Raw genomic sequence first — 22,180 nt, forward strand, 5'->3', positions numbered from 1 at the left:
TTTTGCTGTCTCGTTATCGCAATAAAGGCGTCCCAATCGTATCGCACCATATAATGGCTAAGTTCAACAAAATACAATAGTTTTATGATTAAAATTATAAGAAAAACGACTTGATTAAAACTTAATACATATAAAAAAAGAGCTTAGATAATATATCAATATTCAAGATAAAAATAGCCAATAATATAATATCTCAGTATTCAAGATAAAAATTTTAAACACAAGTAGAAAAATTGCTAACAAAACTTAGCAAAATACAACAACAACATTGTCTTGAATATTGTAACAGATATTATATTGGCTCTCAGGTTCTTTTTTTATTGAGTTTTATGATTGTTTGCTGAAATAGGATCATTCTTTTAGATCTAAAAGTATAATCCAATCAGCGCGAAGAAAATTTCGAATAATTGCACAATAAACGTTCTGCTGAACACAGTCATTGAGCGCGTTCAAGTTGACAAATCGGCTAGCCTGCTCGCCGAGCAAATGAACATAATTGGTTGTTACTTATAGATTTAAACAATCATATACAATCGTTCGGTAAGCATGACTAGCTGCTTTGCTGTCTTGAACTCTCCCAATCTTTATTTTCATTTCTTCTTATTATATATTTCCGCGAGCATTCCCTGTCGCACAAAGGTGATTCCTCGCCAAAGAAATATCGCTTGATCCTGATTTTCATATCCCCTCTCACCTCACGCGCGTGTAACAGAGATATTCATGCAAAACGGAGTCCACGTCCCTCGCCCGCTAAGATTTCGTAGAATCCGAAACGAGACAAAAACACAGCACTGAAGAGACATATTCAAACTAAACATATCAATATTTATATTCCGTGAAAGAATGATACTTCTGTTTTCGACCTTCTACAGTTTATGCTTCTTCATATCGTTTCTATACCTTCAGTGATTAAGTCCGATTAAGTGCTTTAAAATTCCGTAATACAAAACGCGCAATTATAATGGCGGACCAGCAATTAAGAGGCAACAAGATCCGAGTATTCAATCTCGGAGTTCGTCAATATCTGCGTAAACATTACAAACCGTCAAAAGAGAAATATTTAGCAATTTGCATATATTGTTTGTCAAAAGTAGGTTATAATAATCGCAGCTATAATTTTTTACCCTTGCACTTAAACATAAAACATCCGGAAGTATTAACAGAAGAACAGAAGACAGAACGTAACAATCATTGGGCATGGGATTATTTCACTCCAACATCAGATGGCGGACAGTGCAACATATGTTCTACAATAATTACATCTGGAATCCGCACCATTATGAAACATCTTAATATTCACAGGAAGACGTAAGTATACAATAAGTATATTTTTAACAACTAAGAGAAACAATATAGGAATTCTTTCACGAAGTTCTGTGCACAATTGATATTATCGTGTTTTTTACTTTTATTGTTACTACTTATATAGACATAATATCTTCGATCCAAACGAAGTTATTTACGAAGATACTTATATGTATGGCGCAAGTACCAGTGCAAGCGGCAGTATGATTGTGGAGGAATATCAGGAAGCTTCAATACCAATAGCTTCTAATTTGACCGATGACACGGATAGAACATGTGTTCCTAACGAGTAATTATTCACTTTAAATTAATTTAAATTCATGCTAATAGATCTTTCGAATCAATTTGTATTTTTTTCCCTATTCAAATATAATCTATATGATGTTGTGTATAACACTTATTTATTAAGCGTTTCATTAATATTTATATAATAACCAATTAATGGCAAATTATTTCTCCAATTTTGTTATACTATTTTATATAATATTTTATACGATACTATATGTATAAGATGTTATTATAGTTTCCGCAGCCATTTATTTACAATCATTTTTCATATTCAGTTTATCTATATTTGCATTAACTGGAAAAAAGGTACTTCTTCTGTCACTGCTAAATATTCATGTATGATCCAATTTGTTTTTTCATTTATTGTACATTCATAAATAATATAATTACATTTTGTTTAATTGTCGATTATTGCATGCAATGCGTAATGCACTCGCTTTGGTAAATTGCTTTCATAACTCTTATTTTTATGATGTTATGCTATTAATTCAGATATAGTTTAATTTTTGAGGAATTGACATATATATTTATATTTAACTTGTTTTTTTCTTATTTATAATATTTTAGGAAATGAAGTTTATATTTATGCATACACACATATTTTATGATTAAATGTGCCTTCAAGAACGAATTCAATCTTAAAATTTATTCCGAAAAAATGATACTTGTGGTACATTGTTTTAAATATATATAATACAATGCAATGTTTCAAAGATTTATACACTGCACTTCAGTGAAATTAATTACATTCATTTTATATTTTATTGATAGTTTTATTAGTGAATGAGACAGAGATTAATATAAAGCTTTTCGAAATACGAAGTTGTTCGAAGACTGTCATATATATAAGATAAATTCCCCAAAAAATTCTCTTTATGTATCATTGTACCTTTATTTCGCATATAACATAATATCATATTAAATTATAAAAATAATAAATTATAATAATTAAAAAGGAAAAAGGGCTACGAGCCTAAAAACAATCAACATAAAATGACAAACTATATAAATAGTTAAAAAATAAAATAAAACATGTCAAGAAATTAAAAAAATAAATTATAATTTGACAATCAGAAGGTGAACAAAACAAACGTTTCGATTCTTGTTGGATCATTTTCAATGACAAATAAATTAATAATAGAAATGTAACGTAGATAAAACATAAGAAATTAAATAAAATTCGCATTGGGACGCAATATTAACTATAAAACTCGCTCCAAATTGAGAGGAAATCAAACAAACGATTATAGTTGACACAAATGTGCTCCTCCGAACCGTGCGTGTGTATAAGGACGAACATGTTCCTGTACGCAAGTATAAATTATAATAATAAATTAACGATGGAAGTAAATAAAAATAATAAGAAAAGTACAAATCGAGTCGCAAACAATAAAAAGAAAGATACAAAACAAGTCGTAAATAATAAATTAAAATTAAAAGAAAGAGGCAATAATTATCCTTGATATTATAAGACAAGCACATAAGAAATAATAATGACGATAGAAAAAGAGTAAAATGCCGACATTCATTGTATATATATATAATGAGTTTAAACTCATTATACATGCGAATTTTATTTAATTTCTTATATTTTATCTACCTTTACATTTTACATTTCTATTATTAATTTATTTGTCACATTGAAAATGATTCAACAAGGATCGAAACGTTTGTTTTGTTCAAATTATAATCTTGCCGGTAGAGAAGAACTTTCCGATGGAGAAGAACTTCCCGATGGAGAAGAACTTCCAGATGGAGAAGAACTTCCCGATGGAGAAGAATTTCTCGAAGTAGAAGGACTTATAGAATTATTTGACCAACAACCATCTAACATTTATAATTACCCTCTTGATCCTGAGAGCCAAATTACCTATGATCTTACGGAAAAGAATAATTGATACTGCGTTATAGCATATACAAATATATTTCTTAATGAGACCTAATTTCAAAAAACGAACTTTCAAGGAAATTGCTAATTTACTGATAAAATGTGACGCATTGACTCATTCTTATATACTGCAACTCAATGCCGTACGCACATATATACATAAATTTTTGTAAAACGATATCGTTTTAATTACATGTAAATTTAATTTCAACAATGTTATTCTTCTAATTACTTTATTAGTTTGTAACTTTCAATTTTGTACGTACAAATTCCAAAACTTTTGTATCAAACAAATATTGCGACAAACTTGAAAAGTCTAGACGTTACTCAGATTTGAATAATATTTAAACAGCATAACAATTTAAAAAATTGTTGTTCATGACATAAACTTCAAGTTGCAGACACATATTAATACATATACTTTAATTTTAGAGGATTATCAAATGCGATAAAAGTTATTGTACGATATCCTTCTACGAAAATTATTACGTTCAACCGATAAACAGAAGACCATTTAAGATCCGCCTCTTAAGGATCCAATAGCCGTTAATAACTCCGACAATATCGTAATTCTCATATGACAATTACTTTTCTTTTTTATAGATTTGAGAATAATTTGTCACAATTAATCTATACGTATTAATACTTGTCTGTGCTTAAGTTTTAAAGAGTTTTCATGCCCAGAACATACAAGTTAAAAAATTGTGGAATTTTTTACATCTCAATCTCTTATTTATAGCGATTTACTATTTATTAGTATGGCGATCTAGAGCTACTATATCAGCTTTAGATAAAAGCTATGCCGTTTGTACTTACAGAACTGTGATCTGCTAGAGTACTATTTGTCACGAAGATACAATGTGGAGCTCTTAAAATTGGATTTTTACATATAATTAATAATATATCATAATTGAAATTATTCTTTTATGAAAATTATGTTTCTATGTGCATAAGATATCTATGTACTACATACTATTCTGTACATACAGATCAGTGATAAATCCTTTGTATATAAGTCCTACTTACATTACGATTAATCGGTTTTAAGATCCTTTTAAGAAGTATTGAATGTATAAACGTATCAAATATAATTTTGGTCTATGTAACAAAAACAAAATATAAGTTTAAGTTCAAGATATAAAAATTAACAACATCACTAATAAAAACACATACGTTAAATGAACCATTACACCTGAATCGAATACCAAGTGATAATTAAATTTAAGTAAATTCTTAACTTCCTTAGTAATGCAAATATAAGTCAAACATGTCCAGGTATACACACACTTAAGGCTGTATTAATTATGTTGTACGTTAAGTATTTAATTATTATTTATATAAATTTTTATATAACTTTATGTTACATAAAAATTTATTTTACATCATTTACTGTTAATATCATACATTTTAAATATACATATATACGTATAGATGAATTTGTGAATAAATTATTATAATATACACATTATTTAATATCTATAAATAGTATACACTTTATAAGTAGTACAGTTTTTACATAACGTTTTTTAAATTTATTTATTAATTTAATTAACTGTTTTATATAATGATCACATTATTCATAAAATATATCCGCTAATATATGATATTAAGTTGATATTAAGTAGATGATTTGTTTGTAACTAAATGTCACTTCTGGTCATTTATTCACGATAGTTTTTTTCTCTTTGTAATTTTTAATTAGTATCATTAATTTATTTTTATATCATCATTTTCATATAGATTATTTTCAAAAATAAGCAATTTTCAGAAATTCTTTTGGACTTATTTAATATTAAGAAAAAAAACTTATCTATTTTTAATATACTGAAAAAAAAACAAGAAATTCCATGTCAATTTGAACAATGAGATTTTATGTATCACTATAAGTTTTACATACGTTATTTATCTTCTGCGAATAATATAAAATAAAGACACTAGGATACATACAAAATAGACAAGATGGTTATTTAACGCTGAAAGGAATTAAAGTACTGGAGAAAAAAATAATGTAAATATGACGCAGTTTTAAATAAGAAATATCACGTCAAATGCAGCCACTAATTAAACGACCTGATAAAATAAATATCTTTGATTGACAGTCGAACAACACATTACTTTTTGACAGATTGTTGTATGTTTAGAAACATATCACATAATCAATTATCTTTGAAATTTTCAATTTAAATTTAATTAAATTTAAATGAAATCATTTCATACGTAACCAAAATTAATATTTCATCATTTCAATGTACTGTATTTGTTATTGTAACGTAGTGTATTTCTCATCCGTTTACATACTTTATAAATCTTTTAGAGTAAAATCTTAATGTGAAGAGTGAAATCTCACTTTTAAAGACTAAAAATTGTGACACTCTTTTTTAAAACTCACTCAATTTTCATTCTTTACAGTTAGATTTCATTCCAAAAATTTAGAGATAATTTTTACCTACCAATTACTTTCTCTATTGTACTTATTTTTATATGTTATTAACATTCATCAGATATCATTGGTAGCTAAAACACTAATTATTATTGCACAATTTTAGTATTACTTGCACAACTTATCTTCGCACAATTTTAAAAATACTGTAAAAAACTATAATTTATCAAGGAAAATCACATAATATGACGAAATCTTTTTATAGTACTTGACGATGGTTGAAGACTGTAGAAAAATTGTTTATTCAAGTTACAAACAAAGAATAAAAACGTTCATATCATGAAATATCAAAAAATAGTTTTTTCTGATTGCTATATACGCTCTATATACACTTTTACTTTCAAATATTTTTAATTAAATGAAAGAAAGCCTATATTCTAATATATTATTGTTTGTGTTTCCTTTTCACAGATCAGATTTCCTGAATCCATAATTTTTATTATAATATTCCTGAGACTTTTATATATAATGGTGTTTTCTATATAAAGATTATGTGTTTCACGGGTTTTCTCCGTATCCAGATTCATTCTTGAAATGCCAACGTTTCGTGAATCTTGCTGTTTACATCATCAGGGCAAAGAACAGTCTGATACTTACTGATATAGTGTGATACTGATTTTTATTATACTTGTCGATCACTAAAATAATATTTAAATTGCTTTATTCTTCTAAAGAGAAGAAAATGATAAGATAGATAAAATAAATTATTATTGTATATTGCATATTTGTGTGTGTCATTAAAAAGGTAAGATTCAGTTAAATCTTTTATTTTATCTTTACTGTTAATCTTTTTCTTCGGATGTCTCATCTTTTGATTTTTGAAAGAATAACTTTTGTTACTTTAATTAATACTATTATAGTGTAAAAATTTTGATTATGAGTGGTAAAAATCGTGTGGTAAAAATTTAAAATGAAAATGCACATAAGGATGTTTTGGAATCTAATGGATTAAATGGAAAAATTAATTGTAAATATATAACAATAGAATTATAAATATTCGTCAAAAAATGAAAATCGACATTACAAATTATGTCACAAATGAATTCAAAATGCAAATCGCGAGTAAAATAATTGTTAATTTCGTTATCGTACCGAAAAAATATAACTACATTGCAGTAACAGCTATAAAATACGAAAATTAGAATTGTTATAATTTTATTACCGACTTATGTAATGGTAACGGTATATCAAGTAACGCGTTTTTCAATCTGAGATTTACATTCAATACGATGTAATATTCAATTCTGGAAGACGATTTTATTTAATGCGAGTTTGTGAAAAATCGTATGTTTGGCTCTCTCGCTCAAAATTCAGCCTTTCTTATTTATCAGTTAGCTTCTGAACATCGACCGCGACAAATCTAAGGGAAGAATGTGAGGAAATGTTACAGATATATAGTATGGATGGTTTAAGTAAAAAAATATATTTCTTTATTTAACTAAACGTGTATTTATATATCAAAATGTAAAATGTGTGAAACTACAGGGTGGGCCATCTATTGGTACGTTTTTAAAAATGCGATCAAATGAGCATACATTGATATTTTTTATTAATTTTTTTTTTGTTGTGAAGCTAAAAGTATCCGCGTCAAGAATGAAAAACGATTTCGTTCATGTGGCTCCCTCTACTGGCCTTACAGTATGCCATTCGGTCACCCCAATTATTAATGACATTTTGGACTATTGTTTTTCAAAGCTGGAATTGTCTCACACTTTGGGCCACAGCCTCAATATTCTCGGGTGTGCGCACTGTCCGAGCTCTGGGACCACTTCTGTCATCCACTAACATCCCTTTCTCACGAACTTTCCTCACCAATTTGCGTATAGCTCCTTCGGTGCTCCATATTTCTTTTCAAAATTCGTACAGTTTCGGCGACACAGCACTGACTTTGAAAATAAGTTTTTAAAATTTCAAAACGCTCTTCAAGAGAAAACATGTTGTTTCGTGCCGCGGACGGTATGACTAATAAACTGTCAAAATTTCGGGTCTGTAGCTCCTTCGGTGTTGCCATACGACGAAATTCAAAAACGTACCAATAGATGGCCCACCCTATATATTATACACTATATTATACACTATATTATACACTTTATTATATACAATATTATACACTCCATAATGAAATGTTTGATATATCAGAGAGTAATCCGAAAACAGTTATAATTGCGAGTCAGCTGTTATCAAATTTTCCAGAAAATCCGTTTCGCGACTCTCCTCCGTTCTAACAAATTTTAAACACAAGCAACTATAGTGTGGAATCAAAGAGCACTCCATACTTAAAATTTTACTCAATACAGAAATTTATCTTAATAGAATCCAAAAATTGGATTAAAAATCAATTGTGAACTTTCTAACATATTGTGCGCGGATATCAACCGATATTTGGAATGGCAGAACTGTCCGTAAAACAGAGATTTAACTTTCAGGTATCATTTACACTGGTCGTAAGACGCTTCCCACAATAGCAGGAATACGGAATTAGGAATACGAAATAAGAAATAATGACATCAACTTGTCAGAAATCGTGAATTTTTATGTATTCGATTTTTGATTGATTAAAATCGTTATTCTTCATTCGTGTTCCGTATGCCGTTTTCTGATACTTTAAACATAGTCGAGCATTACTGTCTTACAATTGAATGAGGGGGAATAATTATTCGAATGAAATTGATCAATTATTACAAATTACGGCCAAAATGATACCTTACCGACTGTTACATAAATAGACGCAATTCGCAAATGTAAAAAAAGGGACATAATAAAAAGCACATAATAAATAATAAATAAGAATAAGGTAGTCATTTTGAACTCCTCCCTTTTGCCAGTCAAATATTCCACATCCACGAGCAAGTTAAGTTTTTCGGCCCTGTTCAGACATGAGACAATGATGAGCGTTCGAATGTTTTCGTATAACTTATCCAATAGCATAGAAGAGAATGACAAAATCGTGTGCAATACCTATAAAATTTCCGATTTGATAAGATCCAAATTGCGTTCTTAATGTCGGTCATTGGGCCGCTCTGCAGGGTTCAACGTATCCACTGTTCACCCGCTAGAAATTCTCAACTGATCTGTTCTCAATTGATTTGCTCACACCTTTTTACACTTTTTACACTTAAAATGAAATAGATATATATTTGACGCTGAAAAGAGAGAAAGTGGAGATGTTGAAAGTGTAGCAAGTCGAATAGACATATTGTTTTTGCTATCTCATTATCGCAATAAAGGCGCCCCAATCGTGTCGAACCATACAGTGACTGAGTTCAGCAGAACACAACAGTTTTATGATGAAAACTATAAGAAAACGGTTCGAATGATTAATATGGAATACATATAAGGAAAGAGCTAAGATTCAAAATAATATATCTGTTACAATATTCAAGATAAAAAATATAAACAAAAGTAACTCGCTGACAAAACTCGCTGACAAAACTTAATAATAGCAAAATATAACAAGGATATTGTCTTGAATACTGTAACAGATACATTATATTGGCTCTCAGGTTCTTTTTTTATTCAGTTTTATGATTGTTTGCTGAAATAGGATCATTCTTTTAGATCTAAAAGTATAATCCAATCAGCGCGAAGAAAACTTCGAATAATTGTAAAATAAACGTTCTGCTGGACACAGTCAGTCTTGAGCGCGTTCAAGTTGACAAATCGGCTAGCCTGCTCGCCGAGCAAATGAACATAATTGGTTGTTACTAATAGATTTAAACAATCATATACAATCGTTCGGTAAGCATGACTAGCCGCTTTGCTGTCTTGAACTCGGCCAATCTTTATTTTCATTTCTTCTTATTATATATTTCCGCGAGCATTCCCTGTCGCACAAAGGTGATTCCTCACCAAAGAAATATCGCTTGGTCCTGATTTTCATATCCCCTCTCACCTCACGCGCGTGTAACAGAAATATTCACGCAAACCGGAGTCCACGTTCCTCGCCCCGCTAAGATTTCGTAGAATCCGAAACGAGACAAACACAGCACTGAAGAGACATATTCAAACTAAACATACCAATATTTATATTCCGTGAAAGAATGATACTTCTGTTATCAACTTTCTGCAGTTTATGCTTCTTCATATCGTTTCTATTCCTTCCAGTGATTAAGTCCGATTAAGTGCTTTAAAATTCCGTGAAACAAAACGTGCAATTATAATGGCGGACCAGCAATTAAGAAGCAACAAGATCCGAGTATTCAATCTCCGAGTTCGTCAATATCTGCGTAAACATTATAAACCGTCAAACCAAAAATATTTAGCAATTTGCATATATTGTTTGTCAAAAATAAGTTATATAAGAAACTATACTGTTTTACCCTTGCACTTAAACATAATACATCCGGGAGTATTAACAGAAGAACAGAAGACAGAACATAACATTCATTGGGCATGGGATTATTTCACTCCAACATCAGATGGCGGAGAGTGCAACATATGTTCTACAAGTATTACATCTGGAATCGGCGCCATTACGAATCATCTTAATATTCACAGGAAGACGTAAGTATAAAATAAGTATATTTTTAACAACTAAGAGAAACAATATAGGAATTCTTTCACGGAGTTCTGTGCACAATTAATATTATCGTGTTTTTTACTTTTATTGTTACTCCTTATATAGACATAATATCTTCGATCCAAACGAAGTTATTTACGAAGATACTTATATGTATGGCGCAAGTACCAGTGCAAGGGGCTGTATGATTGTGAAGGATGCAGAATATCAGGGAGCTTCAATACCAATAGCTTCTAATTTGACCGATGACACGGATAGAACATGTGTTCCTAACGAGTAATTATTCACTTTAAATTAATTTAAATTCATTCTAATAGATCTTTCGAATCAATTTGTATTTTTTTTCCTATTCAAATATAATGTATATGATGTTGTGTATAACACTTATTTATTAATCGTTTCATTAATATTTATATAGTAACTAATTAATGGCAAATTATTTCTCCAATTTTGTTATACTATTTTATATAATATTTCATACGATACTATATGTATAAGATGTTATTATACTTTCCGCAGCCATACTTATTTACAAACATTTTTCATATTCAGTTTATCTGTATTTGCATTAACTGGAAAAAAAGGTACTTCTTCTGTCACTGCTAAATATTCATGTGTGATCAAATTTGTGTTTTCTCATTTAGTGTATATTCATAAATAATATAATTACATGTTGTTTAATTGTCGATTATTGCATGCAATGCGTAATGCACTCGCTTTGGTAAATTGCTTTCATTAAGCTTATTTTTATGATTTTATGCTATTAATTCAGATATAGTTTAATTTTTGAGGCATTGACATATATATTTATATTTAACTTGTTTTTTTCTTATTTACAATATTTCAGGAAATGAAGTTTATATTTATTCATACACACATATTTCATGATTAAATATGCTTTCAAGAACGAATTCAATCTTAAAATTTATTCCGAAAAAAAAATAGTTGTGGTACATTGTCTTAAATATTTATAATACAATGCAATGTTTCAAAGATTTATATCCTGCACTTCAGTAAAATTAATTACATTCATTTTATAGTTTATTGATAGTTTTATTAGTGAATGAGACAGAGATTAACATAAAGCTTTTCGAAATACGAATTTGTTCGAAGACTGTCATATATATATAAGATAAATTCCCCAAAAAACTCTCTTTATGTACCATTGTACCTTTATTTCGCATATAACATAATATCATGTTAAATTATAAAAATAATAAATTATAATAATTAAAAAGGAAAAAGGGCTACGAGCCTAAAAACAATCAACATAAAATGACATACTGTATAAATAGTTAAAAAATAAAATAAAACATGTCATGAAATTAAAAAGGGAAATTATAATTTGACAATCAGAAGGTGAACAAAACAAACGTTTCGATCTTGTTGGATCATTTTCAATGACATATAAATTAATAATAGAAATGTAACGATGTAGATAAAACATAAGAAATTAAATAAAATTCACATTCGGACGCAATATTAACTATAAAACTCGCTCCAAATTGAGAGGAAATCAAACAAACGATTATAGTTGACACAAATGTGCTCCTCCGAACCGTGCGTGTGTATAACGACGAACATGTTTCTTTAGCAAGTATAAATTATAATAATTAATTAACGACGGAAGAAAATAAAAATAAAAAGAAAAGTACAAATCGAGTCGCAAACAATAAAAAGAAAGGTACAAAATAACTTAAAATTAAAAGAAAGAGGCAAATATTATCTTTGATATTATAAGACAAGCACATAAGAAATAATAATGACGATAGAAAAAGAGTAAAATACCGACATTCATTGTATATGTATAATGAGTTTAAACTCATTATACATGCGAATTTAATTTCTAATGTTTTATCTACGTTGCATTTCTATTATTAATTTATTTGTCACATTGAAAATGATTCAACAAGGATCGAAACGTTTGTTTTGTTCACCTTCTAATTGTCAAATTATAATTTACCTTTTTAATTTCATGACATGTTTTATTTAATTTTTTAACTGTTTATACAGTTTGTCATTTTATGTTGATTGTTTTTAGGCTCGTATCCCTTTTTCCTTTTTAATTATTTTAATATCATATATCCTAACAATAAATTTGGGACAGTTTTATACTTTCATGTATACAAAACCACAAATATAAGTATTTAATTTAACAATTCATAAGTTACTACAGATTTTTCCTATTCTAAGCGTATATTTAGATTGAAGAGATGAGGCTTTTTATATAATTATCAAGTAATATAATTATTAAATACTATATTACATTTTATAACTCTTTAATTTTTTTATCACAATATATATAGATCCGCAACGAAGACTTCAGAACCATCAGAATATGTTGCGAGTCCTCTTGAAAATATTGAAAATATTATAGGGAATGTAAAACTTGACGCCGAATTAAAGCCGTTAGACGATCCAGAAGAAGTTGCCGGTAGAGAAGAACTTCCCGATGGAGAAGAACTTCCCGATGGAGAAGAACTTCCCGATGGAGAAGAACTTCCCGATGGAAAAGAATTTCTCGAAGTAGAAGGACTTATAGAGTTATTTGACCAACAACCATCTAACATTTATAATTACCCTCTTGATCCTGAGAGCCAAATTAATTATGATCTTACGGAAAAGAATAATTGATACTGCATTATAGCATATACAAATATATTTCTTAATGAGACCTAATTTCAAAAAACGAACTCTCAAGGAAATTGCTAATTTACTGATAAAATGTGACGCATTGACTCATTCTTATATACTGCAATTCAATGCCGTACGCACATATATACATAAATTTTTGTAAAGCGATATCGTTTTAATTACATGTAAATCTAATTTCAACAATGTTATTCTTCTAATTACTTTATTAGTTTGTAACTTTCAATTTTGTACGTACAAATTCCACTTTTGTATCAAACAAATATTGCGACAAACTTGAAAAGTCTAGACGTTACTCAGATTTAAATAATATTTAAACAGCATAACAATTTAAAAAATTGTTGTTCATGACATAAACTTCAAGTTGCAGACGCATACTAATACATATACTTTAATTTTAAATGATTCTCAAATGCGATAAAAGTTATTGTATTGTACGATATCCTTCTACGAAAATTATTACGTTCAACCGATAAACAGAAGACCATTTAAGATCCGCCTCTTAAGGATACAATAGCCGTTAATAATACCATAATTCTCGTATGACAATTACTTTTCTTTTTTATAGATTTGACTTGGCTGTGTTTGAGTTTTAAAGAGTTTTCATGCCCAGAACATACAAGTTAAAAAATTGTGGTATTTTTTACAATTTCTTATTTATAGCAATTTACTATTTATTAGTATGGCGATCTAGAGCTGCTATATCAGTATTTGCTTCAGATAAAAGCTATGCCATTTGTACTTACAAAACTGTGATCTGCAGACTATTAATTGTCACGAAGATACAATGTGGAGCTCTTAAAATTGGATTTTTACATATAATTGAAATTATTCTTTTATGAAAATTATGTTTCTGTGTACATAAGATATCTGTGTACTACATACTATTCTGTACATACAGATGCGTCAGTGATACATAAATCGTTTGTATATAAATCCTACTTACATTACGATTAATCGGTTTTAGGATCCTTTTAAGAGATATTGAATGTATAAACGTATAAAATATAATTTTGGTCTACGTAACAAAAACAAAATATAAGTTTAAGTTCAAGATATAAAAATTAACAACATCACTAATAAAAACACATACGTTAAATGAACCATTACACCTGAATCGAATACCAAGTGATAATTAAATTTAAGTAAATTCTTAACTTCCTTTGTAATGCAAATATAAGACAAATATGTCCAGGTATATACACACTTAAAGCTGTATTAATTATGTTGTACGTTAAGTATTTAATTATTATTTATATAAATTTTTATATAACTTTATGTTACATAAAAATTTATTTTACATCATTTACTGTTAATATCATACATTTTAAATATACATATATACGTATAGATGTATTTGTGAATAATTTATTATATAAATAATATACACATTATTTAACATCTACAAATAGTATATACTTTATAAGTAGTACAGTTTTTATACAACGTTTTTTAAATTTATTTATTAATTTAATTAACTTTTTTATATAATGATCACATTATTCATAAAATATATGCGCTAATATATGATATTAAGTTGATATTAAGTAGATGATGTTTGTAATTAAATGTCACTTCTGGTCATTTATTCACGGTTAAAGGGGTAATTTTTTTTTCTTTGTTATTTTTAATTAGTATCATTAATTTATTTTTATATCATCATTTTCATATAGGTTATTTTCAAAAATAAGCAATTATTAGAAATCCTTTCGCACTTATTTAATATTAAGAAAAGAAACTTATCTTTTTCAATATATTAAAAAAAAATACAAGAGAGATATTTCGTGAGTCAGTTTGAACAATGACATTTTATGTATCTATAAATTTTACATACGTTATTTACCTTCTGCGAATAATATAAAATGAAAACACTAGGATACATATACAATATAGACAAGATTATTTAGCACTGAAAGGAATTAAAATAATGGAGAAAAAAATAAAGCTAATATAAATATGATGCAGTTTTATGTAAGGAATATCACGACAAATGCAGCCACTAATTAAGCGACCTAATAAAATAAAAATCTTTGATAACAATAGAACAACACATTACTTTTTGACAGACTGTTGTATGTTTAGAAACATTTCAGATAATCAATTATCTGTGAAATTTTTAATACGATTTTAAATTTAATTAAATTTGGCTGAAATCATTTTATACGTAACCAAAATTAATATTTTGTTGTTTCAGTGTACTATACTTTTTATTGTAACTTAGTGTATTTCTCATCCGTTTATGTACTCTATAAAATTTTTAGAGTAAAAGCTGTGTGAAGCTAATGTGAAGAGTGAAATCTCACTTTTTGAAGATTAAATATTATTCCACTCTTTTTCTATTGCAATTATTTTTATATGCTATTAACATTCATTAGATACCATTGATAGCTAAAACACTAATTGCACAATTTTTATATATATTACCAACACTACTTATCTTCGCAATTTAAAAAATATTGTAAAAAACTATGATTTATCAAGGAAAGTTAAATAATATGACTAAATCTTTTTGTGATACTTGACGATAGTTAAAAACTAGCAAAATTGTTTATTCAAACTTAGATACGGACGAAGAATAAAATCATTCGTAAGCAAGAAATACTTTTTTCTTATTATTATATACATTCTTTATACGCTCTTACTTCCAAAGTTTTCTAATTAAATGAGATGAAGCCTGTCTCTCATCTCATTTCTAATGTACTATTGTTTGTGTTTCCTTTAACGTGTTTCCTTTATCTGATCTGTTGAATCTATAATTTTTATTATAATATTCTTGAGACTTTTACGGGTGTTTTCTATATAAAGATTATGTGTTTCACGGGTTTTCTCCGTGTCCAGATCCATTCTTGGAATGTTAACGTTTCGTGAACCTTTCAGTTCATTTTATCATAGTGAGGAACAGTCTGATACTTATTACTGATACAGCCTGATTCTGATTTTTATTATACTTGTAGATGAAATAATAATTAGATTGCTTTATTCTTCTAAATAAGATAGACAAAATAATTTATTATTGTATATTGAATATTTATGTGTGTCGTTAAGAAGGTAAATTTCAGTTACTTCTTTTATTTTATCTCCACTATTAATCTTTTTCTTCCGATGTTTCCTGTTTTGATTTTTGAAAAAACAACTTTTTTTACTTTAAATACAATTGTAGTCAATAAATTTTGATTGAGTCGTGTGATAAAGATTTAAAATGAAAATGCACACAAGAATATTTTAAAATCTATTGGATTAAATAAATTATTAGGTGTTGGAATTAATTCGTAGCGTTTTTAATGAAAGAATGTTATTTATTTCACATGAGCATTAAAAAATACATTAATGAAAGTACTTCCCATCACTTGTAAAACGCTACGAATTAATTCCAACACCTAATAATTAATGATCTAAGATATAAGAACAGAACTATAAATATTAATCATTGAAAGAAAATCGAAGACATTACATATTATGTCACAAATATATTCAAAATGCAAATAACGATTAAAATGTTAATTAACGGAACAACAGAAAATAGAAATTCATTGGACATGGGATTATTTTATTCCAATAACAGATCGAGAAGCAATATGCAAACCATGTAAAACGATAATTAAGTATTCTGAAAAAAAATACTTTAATTTAATCAGATATCTTTAAACTCACAAGGAGAAGTAAATATATCTTAAGTATATTCAACAATTAAAGGAATTAATTAAAGGAAGTTCCATACCGGAGTTTTATGCATAATTGAATTTAATTTCTTTATTGCATTTCTAATTTTTTTTATCATTCCTTGCATGGATGAAGGATTTTCGATTCAAGTTTAGATAGTAATACGATTGACGTGAGCAACAATGCTAACTGTGATATGACTATAAAGGAAGTGAGACATTAAAAAGCTTTATCAATATCTAATTTGAAAGATAATATATGGATGGATCAAATGCTTCAAACGAATTATTATGCGCCATACATTTTTTTAAATACATTTAAATAGAACTAATAAATTAATTAATATTATTTTTCCAATATAAATATATTCCAAGAGAGAATGGATCTGGACACGGAGGAAACCTGCGAAACGCATAATCTTTATATAGAAAGCATCCGTGGAAGCCTCTCGTGGAAGAATATTATATATATATATATATATATATATATATATATACTCTATTCAATTTTTAGAGTAAAATCTTACTGTAAATAGAGAAATCTAACTTTTAAAGATTGAAAATTAAGTCACTCTTTTTTAAAATGTTTAACATTTATTTTTTAGAGTGAGATTCTATTCCGAAATATTTAAATATTTTTGCCTATCAATTGTTCTTTCTGTTACTAAATTTTTATATTTTATTACCCTTATCAAATACCTAGATATTATCCCAATATTACTTATTTGCGCACAGTTTCAAACATATATACTTTTATAAAACTTTAAATGCCAAGAAGAAATTTTTTCATACTTGACGAGGGTTAAAGATTGTAGCAAAACTGTTTATACAAACTCAAATAAAGACGAAGAATAAAAATGTTCAGATGCAATATCCAGTATAACATATCTTTTTTCTTTGTTAAAGAATTGTTTATGTGTTCTTACTTTCAAATGTTTCTAACTAAATGAAAGAAAGTTTGTATTTGTCTTGTTTTTAATTTATTATTGTTTATATTTCTTTTTATACTTTCGACCTTTTAAATCCATAATTTTTATTATCACGGAAAAAAATAGATTCGCTGATTCAGCAAAGTTACAACTTGCTATGCAAGTTTGTTATCTGTAATTAATAAAATTTAGTGTTTTAATAAAGAAAGTATGTCTGTAAGTAGTTATCAATATGTTTGTGGGACAAACTCACTTTGTTAATACTGCAACAAATAATTTAATTATAATAACTAATTTACGCACTGCGCCTGCGCGCCGCTGCACTGTACATTTGTCATGTTTTCTTCTATTGTTGGAAGGTATAGTCGGAAGAACATGTGGTTCTTAAACAAGTTTGCTTGTACATTTATTCACACATTTAATTATATAATCTGCTAACTGGGTCCTTGGAGAGAAGAAGAAGAGATACGCGGCTGCTGTATAATATGCTTAGTGGTCGTCTTTATTTCGGTATCTGCATTTCTTTTCGTCATAAATCATCTTGAGTGAATACACATTTGCATTTGCATCAACAAAGCTCCTTCGTAAATATTGAAGTTTACCCAAACTTCAATACGTCCTGTATTTGTATGTCCAGAGCTTCCATATGACTGATAATACTCTATAATCAGATTAAGTTAGATTCTAATTTTGCGACCTGCGCCTCGCGTGCTATAAAGATCCGGCTTGATATATTTCCGGCACGATATGTTTTAAATAATGATATGTTTGTAATAATTAAAAAATTGTTTTTTTTTTATTTTGATAAAAATGAAAATATATTTATTAGAATTTGTTGTCTCTACTTGAATTGAGCAATTAATTCTTTGTTACAATGAAGATTGTTAATGTAATAATAATTTCTTCATCATCAGCAACTGATTGCACTGTCTTAGCTAACATATTTTGTGTTACAAATTTTAATTTTTATAATAAATACATTTTTGCAGAAAGTTATACCTTTGCCATATTAACAAATGTGCTATAATATTACTACAAATATGTTTAGTTACAATTGGTAATTTAATTCAGCTGCATAACTTTGCTACTTTAACATAAAAAACTAACTGTCTGTATATTACGGCTGTAAATTTGCTATATCAGTAAAAATTTTAGTATAATAATTTTAGCAAATCTTTTTTTCCAAAAAATCGTATACGCAGAACTATCGCTGAAATATCAGCCTACTTGATTTATTAAATGGCTCCTTTGTAACCTCCTCACAGTGCTGGACCGCGGCATATTGCGATACCGGCGAGAACGAAGAGAAGAATCCAGATGCTGGTTATATTCAGTACAGATGTGTCGGCTACAGATGATAGAGATCTCTCGCGGAGAATTCTTAGTATAATATTATAAGTTCTGAGCTTCAAATAACTCGAATAATTATTTTACATATTCCATATATATCACTCAGTCTCTGACAGTCGAGATACTAAAGCAAGAAGAAAAAGATAATGCTAGAGAAATGAAATTTCTTAAAGGCGAATGGCATACACTATAAAATAAAAACTTATTTTACAGAACAGGTAATATTTAACTAATGATTTGATGTTTAAAATGTGCACTGCACTGCCGCACGTTCATAGAGATCCAATTAATTGTTTCAACGACACTAAAAGATGAATTTTCTTTGTTCCGTCAGATCAATTAAATTCTAGATTTTGTACTTCCGCAATTTCGCTATTACGCGACTGTAATTTCCTGAATGAAGGCACAAGGATGTTCTATTCGACCTTAGTAGTCGCAAGAAATTCATTAAGTTGAGGAGTATGGTAACTATTTACATGATAGAAGTACGTAATTATTTACTTTCCACGGTACACGCAGTTTAAGTTGTCTGTATAAATGCGTTTAATAAATAGATTATCAACTATATTTGCAAGAACCTTGTAATAATGTAACTAGCTCGTAGGAAAGTATAGTAATAGTAAAATATCGTATGATCTTTGTATATCTCACGAAGCAATCTAGAACGAGCATAAAATTTGCACCAGCTACGTTCGGAAGAAAAATAGTTTCTCGAATCAGCGAATCGACGGAAAACAAGATGTAGCACTTATCCGTGCTAGATCGATAGCGGGATGCGGCATATCGGGCCATCGTTACTGGAGCGCGTTTAATGAGTTGTTATGTGATAATTTAACGAGTCTACCGGCGGAGATTGCCCATGTGCATGACGCCACGCCATTAATTAAGCCGCTTGAGTTTTAACGGTTGAGTAGTCAGGCAACGTATTCTGTATCAGAGGTAAGGTGCAATAATTCAGATTACAGCGATGAAAACTGATACGACTTTTTGTGTTAACGACTTCAAAGGAATGTATTAGTTCTTTGTACTCGACTAGCAAGTATCTAAGCAGCGTCTCGAGCAGTTTACATACGATTGTACTAGATGTGTACCAAGTCTACAAAATTCATAAGTACGCTATTATAGGCATTTCAGATTGCGAATATATTATCGGTATATGTATATTATCATGTAATGATTCCGTAATATAGTATTGTATAATAAATGTCTTTCTAATATTATTCATTTAAGTTCTAATAATTATCCGTTTAATTCCTTTTCATGGTACTTAACAAAATACAAATGTAAATTACTTTCACACACGTTATATTATTCTATGGATTTTCTGATATTACGAAAAAGAGCTTCGATTAACGTTAATGAGAAGATGCAAACGACATTCAAGAAAATGTGTTATTCTGTGAATAAATATTGGAACGGTAATAAAAAAGCCGACCTCATCGCGATCGCGCTGCAAGCGTTCCATTGCCAATACATTTCGCAGTGCAGCTGCGAGAACAGATAAAAACTTTATGGCACTATCGGGCATATATGTATCGGTCCCTATTGCATAACGTGCAAGAATTATCGGGCAATCGCACGAAATGTAACAATGTCCATCCAATAATCTCAAGTTCATATAGCTTTTAGTTTGATTTTCAACTGCATTGCGACGCTTGGTAAATATCTTGAATTTATCGTACGTTACTTTTTGCTGTTTTTATTGATGCAATTTTAATACTGAAATATTTTACTGCAAATTATGGTCTTATTTTTTTTATGAATATGGAGCTGATTATCGATAATAGAAAAAAACACATAGAGAGAGAATAGAGAATAATATAAACAAAAATAAAAACAACAATATTAAGACCGAAAACGCGAATAATTAATTGTAAGTAGAAACCTGTTAAAATTTTTTATTTATACAAGAATATATAAATATACATAATTATACGTAAAATATGGCAATATAAGAGATGTTTGATTTAAAAAATGTATATTTTAATTTAAAAAATTATATATATATATATATATATATATACGATTATATAAATATAACAATTTTTTGTCATCTTTAAAATTAAATTTTTATAAAGAAAATAATTCAAAAATTATTTTTTAATTATATTTTATGTCTTTTTGTTATTATTTCTTTTTCTTGTACCAAACAGAAATTTTACACAAGAAAGAATTATATATGGATACAAATATATTCATTTTTTGTATATAATGACATATATTTATATATGTTCTTATATAAAAAATTTTTTATTGGGAAAATGCCTTGGTCTTTCGGTTTGAAAATAAAAATTTTAAAAATATTTTGCTTTGCGTATGCAATATAGCAAATATGCAATAGCTTTATTTTCAGTATATGAAAATCAAGAATGGGACTTGATTTACACTTTTTCTCTCAATCTAATAGTTATCCATTCTTTATATTATTTGAAATTTAATGCTTAAAGTATATCTATATCGTGCTTACAATATTTTCCTTATTATTCTTATCCTATCTAATTGCCATCTATAAATCTCCATATTTTATATCCTCTCCTTACTTATTTTAATCTACTTGTTTCATTCTTATCCTGCAGAATTATACTCTTCCTCCATATTGCTGTCTCTTAATTTTGCTAAAGTTCTAACTTACATTCCTTATTTTCATTTTCTATATTTTCTTTCCTTAGAAATTGCTTTGTACAAAAGTGACAAGAAATAATTAAATATTTCATACGTGCGACCGTTTATCGTATCAATTTTTCGACGTAAACGTGCGTCGCCTACTATAATTAATTAATGTAGATTCATTCGTTGGCGAACTTTGTTAAATCATCAGTGTCACGACACAATTGTATAAAATACGGAGAATGACATAAGTGAGATATTTTATGTAGTATGACGCGCAACTCATCACTGAGAACCGTTCATTGCACTGTGCCAACGCGCGTTGAGGTAATTGCGATAAGTAAGTTCCCTCAGTGAAGTCGATCCACTTACAATTAGCAACGAAACGCTAGAAATTCCATCGTGGTAAACTTTTGAGACTTTATAATTGCAATCTATATATCTATTCCTAAACTCTTCGACGCTCTTGAAAGACACGCAAAGACTTTATCGTATACGAGCGTTGTTTCTCCAATGACACACGTTTATTTTCATAATATTGCA

General features: G+C 28.4%; 2 protein-coding genes and 1 long non-coding RNA gene across 6 annotated transcripts; 2 read left to right on the forward strand and 1 right to left on the reverse strand.

The window, feature by feature from the left end:
• The first annotated feature begins 252 nt into the window (after window positions 1-252).
• LOC147908768 (uncharacterized) lies at window positions 253-6,189 on the forward strand. Of its 3 annotated transcripts, none has more exons than XM_087408602.1 (4): window positions 1,000-1,090; window positions 1,164-1,308; window positions 1,430-1,594; window positions 3,296-6,189. In XM_087408602.1, exons 2-4 carry the CDS (start codon window positions 1,280-1,282, stop codon window positions 3,489-3,491), a joined length of 390 nt encoding a protein of 129 aa, XP_087264728.1. In that variant the 5' UTR covers window positions 1,000-1,090; window positions 1,164-1,279; the 3' UTR covers window positions 3,492-6,189. The 3 variants fall into 3 exon arrangements, with proteins under 3 accessions (XP_087264726.1, XP_087264728.1, XP_087264727.1); XM_087408601.1 differs by having other exon boundaries at window positions 1,013-1,090; window positions 1,155-1,308; XM_087408600.1 differs by having other exon boundaries at window positions 253-1,308; window positions 3,296-6,182.
• A 1,258-nt stretch (window positions 6,190-7,447) lies between these two features.
• Window positions 7,448-10,325, reverse strand: LOC147908769 (uncharacterized). 2 transcript variants are annotated; one of them, XR_015545950.1, is made up of 4 exons: window positions 10,241-10,325; window positions 9,939-10,143; window positions 8,880-9,064; window positions 7,448-8,787 (listed from the first exon to the last, which is right to left on the reverse strand). It is a non-coding gene; the product is annotated as an uncharacterized LOC147908769 (long non-coding RNA). The 2 variants fall into 2 exon arrangements; XR_015545949.1 differs by having other exon boundaries at window positions 8,880-10,143.
• Window positions 10,081-14,442, forward strand: LOC105146100 (uncharacterized). Its single transcript, XM_087408737.1, has 3 exons — window positions 10,081-10,424; window positions 10,546-10,716; window positions 12,747-14,442. The coding sequence occupies exons 1-3, from the start codon at window positions 10,081-10,083 to the stop codon at window positions 13,072-13,074; spliced, it is 843 nt and encodes a 280-aa protein (XP_087264863.1). The 3' UTR covers window positions 13,075-14,442.
• Window positions 14,443-22,180: the final 7,738 nt, after the last annotated feature.

This window comes from Acromyrmex echinatior, chromosome 8, assembly GCF_024713525.1.
Source record: "Acromyrmex echinatior isolate Ae372 chromosome 8, ASM2471352v2, whole genome shotgun sequence".
NCBI classification, from domain to species: domain Eukaryota; kingdom Metazoa; phylum Arthropoda; class Insecta; order Hymenoptera; family Formicidae; genus Acromyrmex; species Acromyrmex echinatior.